Source organism: Limulus polyphemus, unplaced genomic scaffold, assembly GCF_000517525.1.
Source record: "Limulus polyphemus unplaced genomic scaffold, Limulus_polyphemus-2.1.2 Scaffold378, whole genome shotgun sequence".
NCBI lineage: Eukaryota > Metazoa > Arthropoda > Merostomata > Xiphosura > Limulidae > Limulus > Limulus polyphemus.
The window spans coordinates 193,203-199,000 of NW_013665988.1; the positions used below are offsets into that span (position 1 = coordinate 193,203).

The 5,798-nt window shown below is 32.5% G+C and overlaps 1 protein-coding gene across 3 annotated transcripts in view; it reads right to left on the minus strand.

Moving 5' to 3' along the window:
• LOC106457827 (polypeptide N-acetylgalactosaminyltransferase 13-like) overlaps nt 1-5,798 on the minus strand; it is a 54,029-nt gene that overhangs the window by 17,741 nt on the left and 30,490 nt on the right. For all 3 annotated transcript variants that reach the window (XM_013917277.2, XM_022383869.1, XM_022383870.1), the window contains exons 5-7: nt 4,745-4,800; nt 3,256-3,407; nt 1,394-1,564 (exon numbers count right to left, since the gene is read on the minus strand). In XM_013917277.2, the coding sequence (XP_013772731.1) occupies nt 1,394-1,564; nt 3,256-3,407; nt 4,745-4,800 (379 nt within the window). The remainder of the gene's footprint in view (nt 1-1,393; nt 1,565-3,255; nt 3,408-4,744; nt 4,801-5,798) is intronic.

The window sequence follows — 5,798 nt, forward strand, 5'->3', positions numbered from 1 at the left end:
CGAAAGAAGCTTTCTCGGAATGCTTCCAACAATGGCGGCACCGCTGGGAGAAGTGTGTGGAGTCCCAAGGAGACTACTTTGAGGGTGATTAGGTTTCCAACACTCCAGGTATGCCAGTTTTTACTCCCCGGATAAAGGTCGGATACTTTTCTCACAGGCCTCGTACTATGACAATGGTTTCTGGGTGCCTGTTTCAATAATCCAATCACACAAAATGATATATGCTCTGCATCTGGCAACTTGACCGGTATGTCTTCAAATGGCATATCAAGAATATCTGTTTTATTCTCCAGCTGCTTGAGGTGTGCGACAGTTGAACAGAAATGAGCTGGAAGTGATTTCTGTACACATGACTTGATTTACTTTCCAGATGGAGATCTTTCTTTATTATGTTGGATAGGTGGAATGCTTTTGCCAGTGCCCTTTTGTGTTTGTGGATTCTCACCTGTTACATTCTTACCATGGCTAGGGTAAAACTTGTTGCAGGTCTCTTTCTGAAAAGTTCCTGTGCCCCAGGTTGATATATATTCTTTTGTTCTCCAATGCCATTAAGTATAAGGAACATCTCCATATTGGAATTTATAAATCCCTGATCTGAAGACATCTTTATGATCTAAATGTATGAATATTTTGTATTGGAAAGGGCTGTTACCCACCCTTGTCAAAAGGAATAAATATTTGGTGTCCACACACTACTTATGAAATGCCAAGCAATGTAAAACGTAGTTCTAATACATGCCATTCCATTGTGACTTTATATTGACTGTAGTTGTCAATATAATATGCCAATTTGTATATTCAAAATCATTTTAATAAAACATATTCAACTCTATGCAAAATAAAAAGTATAAATACTAAGACACTTCATTATAAGACAGATCATAAAACCAAATGTTAATTCTCACTTTAAATACGTGAAGAAGGCTTTTGATGGCTTAAACTCCAGTAAATACTTTGAATAATGACAATGTCCTCGTATGTTTTTTTTTTTTTTTATATATATATCACACCAATTTCACTAAATAAATGATAAACAGCTATTTTACACTTTTAATTCATGATTAACATCAGTCTATAGAGACTGAAGTTGTGCATTTAATTATATATCGACAAGAAAATCTTAACCTGTGAGTAGAACACAGCAATAAGCATAATATTCAAGAAAAATGGTTTTCTGTAGTTTTAAAGGTGAATAAACCTATTGCAAAAAAGTTAAAGTGTTTTTTTCCACAATAAAATAATCTTTACCTTAACTATGAAAATAACTACATGAATGCAGCAGCAATGGTAAAACATCAGGCTAAAAGTTTTATCATTTACATAATACAAAATAAACAATTCACATGATGATTACACCTTTACAGGCACATACACATGCTGAAATATACTTTACCGGAGAGGTTGTGTTCTGTCACCTTGTCGGCGGTCAACTTCCCGTTGGGGAACTCGGTACCAACGAAAGTTGAGCTTCCAGTTAAAGCCACCCCATGTCATGTCCGATGCTGAAACGTACTCAAATGTTTCATCACTAATAACATCAATTATTGGACATACTACTCTGCTCCTGTTTGAGAGAAGAAATAAAAAGTTAATTTAGATTTTGCATGTGGTAAAAATTATTGGCTCTTTCTTACTGTTCTTTTGCCTCTTGTGGTATAAAACAATGCACAAAATATGCTTCTTCCAACAAAACATTTTTTATCAAAGGACTGATCTCACTCATAACCAATAAAACTGCCAACATATTATATATTGCAAAACTTGATTTAGCATTTCTCAATAAGGTACCATTCACAATTACTGCCATTTATAATACCCTGTTTCATCATATAACTGTGATTATAATCTGAATGTTTCACAAAAGCTATTAATGTTTTTGAACCAAAATTTTCCACACTTGTTTTTGTAAAAATAGACCACAATATATATACAAGTAGTAACTATCCCTGTCTTATTTTGTTCACAGTTGGCTGATATTACACAGTACAGTGCTTCAAGGCATAAAACAAAGCACAAGAAAGACTCCTTTACATGATGTGTACTTTTAATTGATTAATCCTAGTTGTAAACAGTAGATTTATTAGCTTGTTTTTTGAATTTTGTACAAAGCTACACAAGAGTTATCTGTGCTAGTTGTCCCTAATGTAGCAGTGAAAGACTAGAGTCATCATCACTCACCTCCAATTTTTGGGCTACTCTATTACCAACGAATAGTGGGATTGACCACATTATAATGCCCCCATGGCTGAAAGGGCGAGCATGTTTGGTGGGATGGTGATTTGAACCTGCAACCCTCAAATTGCGAGTCAAGCACCCTTACCACTTGGCCTCAACAGTAGAACTTGTGAAGACATGGTTTAAGATTTATAACTGGTTTGAAAAATAAAATGAACATTGTAAACTTTTTCACGATTTAGAAGGACTGTAAGATTATTGAAGTTCTGAAAGTTTTGATTTTGTTATTTAGATTTATCTTAGGCCGTAAAAAACATCTCTTTTTCGATTCTCATAATTTGAAATAAATTTTCAAACTCTCTCCTCTTGTATTTCATTATAAAATGTTTTCTATAAATTCAAAGAAAATTCTAAATTCATCAAATAAAGCAAATAATGTATAATTAACTAGTGTTAAATTACCAAAACAGTTTGTTTTGTATTTCGCGCAAAGCTACACAAGGGCTATCTGTGCTAGCCATCCCTAATTTAGCAGTGTAAGACTAGAGGGAAGGCAGCTAGTCATCACCACCCACCGCCAACTCTTGGGCTACTCTTTTACCAACGAATAGTGGGATTGACCGTCACATTATAACGCCACCACGGCTGAAAAGGCGAGCATGTTTGGTGCGATGGGGATTCGACTCACGACCCGCAGATTACGAGTCGAGCTCCCTAACCACCTGGCCATGCCGGGCCTACCAAAACAGTATCCTTTTGCACCCAGGACATGGTAAATAATCTTTTTTACATAATGATAAATTTTGCATATGTTAACAGATATTAACTGATTTTAATAAGATACTACTTAAATTTAATGTAATACAACATTGTCCAAAGGCCGCTCTTAGTTAGGAAGATGATAACTAGATGCCTACCATTGTGTATTATGAAAATATACACGATTGTTTTTTTATATTATTTTTCAATAAATGTTAAAACAATTCAACAGTTTCTATTGTAGGTTTTGGAAATTCCTTTATTAACACCAGAATTAGCACACATACAGTCAAAAATAACTGATAAAATAAAAACATTTACCTGTCCTCAGCAATTCTGGATAATAGTGGCTCAAGCCAACCTGTAGTACATTCACAATGGGCATCTAAAAATGTGATAACTTGACCTTTTGTCTCAGATGCCCCTTGAAGTCGTGCTCTTATAAGCCCCGACCTTCTACCAGTTCGAAGAACCTATAGAGAAATAAATAACCAAACACTACATTACCAGAAATTTAATTTAGCATAGAACTGGTTTTCTGTTTCTAAGTCAGTTTATGCAGTGTTGATGAAAGTATCAAGAATGATGTGTTGGACTGTGAATCTGAGGGCCCATGGTGTGTGTGTCCTATTTTCTAAACTGTGTTCTATTCTTTGTGGCAAAGGATACATTACAAGTGTAATAGTATAATCAAGTAATGGAATTTGACTAACTCAAGAGTTAGTGATGGGTACTATTGAATAACTACCTTTCCTCTTGTCTATATGTTTAAAATTATGGATAAATAGCCACTGTGTAGCAGCTTTTCAGAACAAACAAGCAAAACCAAAAGTGATAACCACTAAAACAAAACTACTGGTTTACACAAGAGGGAGCTGTTTATGTAGGGATGAAGGAAATATCATAGTTTACTGGATGATGCAACTGGCAATGATGATACTGTTTGAGAAAATGTATATTAAAAAAAAAGATTAGCTTTCTTCTACATTACTCACAAATATAGCTCATATATGACTTAAGGTTAATTAATTTACAAACATTAAATTCTTTGTACGGTCACTTATTTGTACTATTTTATTCAGATAATTTTGAAAACATCTTCCTTTATAAGCATCATAATTTTGGCAAAATTTCATCCTTTTTGATTGTCTAGTTGTATTACAGACTAACAAATTTAAAATATATGACGTATGGTATTTCTAAGATTAAAAATTAAAACAACACATGAATCAATCATGCAATTTTCATTTATTTAAAACTCATTTAACTACTTTTAAAGATAGTGATGAAAAACTCAGTCATGTAATTCAGTTGCACCTCAGCTTCCTATACCTAGAAACATTTATAGGCATTTACAATTAAAAATGTGTAATCAGCAGATACTCGGGTTTATAAACGGATTGGAATAGCTCTTAACTCCTGAAAATACTGTTACTTAATAAAAAAAAAATAAAGTAAAAACTAAGACTTGAACATATGGAAAGCAGTAGTTTGGTTGGCTAAAGTATCTATCCAGCAAACAGTCACAGGTCTAAATCCCACTCAGTCTCAGTATTTATCTTTTCTACTGACATATGGTATTTGACTCAAAACATAGCTTGTTTTAGTTTCTCCTAAAGACAGATGATAAATAAAAAGATGTCTTTCAAACAAGCACATGCTAATAAGGCATTTAAAAGCAGTAAACAACAAGCAGATTAGTTTATATTTATTTACTATAATTACCTATTAAACACTGAGGTTTTTTTTTTTTAAAAGAAACGTTTATCTTAACACATTTTACATTATGTTCTCAGCATAAAAGACTTACTTTAACAGGAACTTCCAGTTTGGAAACATACTCTTCCAACTTTTTTCCAAGATATTCTGTACAAGAAAAAAAAAATCTCAGTTTGCCCCTGAAGAAGAAAGGTTCACCTTTCGAAAGCACTTGGGCTATAGGGTTTTTATTGTTTATAAAAAAAAAAAAATGTTTTTACCTAGATGATGCTGTACATTCAGAAAATAATGTATGTTTCTATATCCACAAGTAAAGTTCAATACTATATCTTGTCACTCACACAGATCTTATATGAAGGAATGCTCAATTTATATTGTTGGTGTTGATTCAATATAATTTTTTTTATGGTTCTAAATAGTTACTTAGACTTATTTACCAATCTATTTCTATAGATTTATTTTAACACTAACTTTTTCAGATAAAATAACACAAAGTAACCTTTTCTGGAAAATGCCATAAAGTGGTCAAAGAATAAGGTGGCCACAGTAGTAAAAAATATATTGATAGCACTCACCATCCTACTCCAATGATTTTTTTAAGCAAACATGGGATAATTACTGGTGATCAAAGTATGTGATGTGCAAAACAATATTGTTTATTGCTTTACTTATCACTAACAACTTTTTTTTTATTTTCAATTAATGAAACCTAAGTTAAACTCCTGTGGCAAATACCAAATAAGAAATTATAGTACATTTACCCTGTTGAAAAGTTCCTATATGTAATGGTTATTCAGTAATATAATAAGAACTTTATGTTAGAGTAAAAAAAACAACAAATCATGTATTTTTGACTTGACCATTAAAACTTACTTATCTATAAAGAATACACTCTCAACAAAAAGACCACCAATCAATAATTACACAGGCCTGCGATGGTTTTATTGTCTTGAAATTTTTACATATTTTACAGTAACTCCTGTATGCTGATTCAGAAAATTATATCCATTTTTTCTCCATCATGTACAGATTTTTCACAAAACATCATAATGCAATACATAAAATAAAGACAACAACATGAAGTTTTGAGACTAAAAGATGTAGATTTCACACAAAAAATCAGGATGAATGAGGACACATAGTTG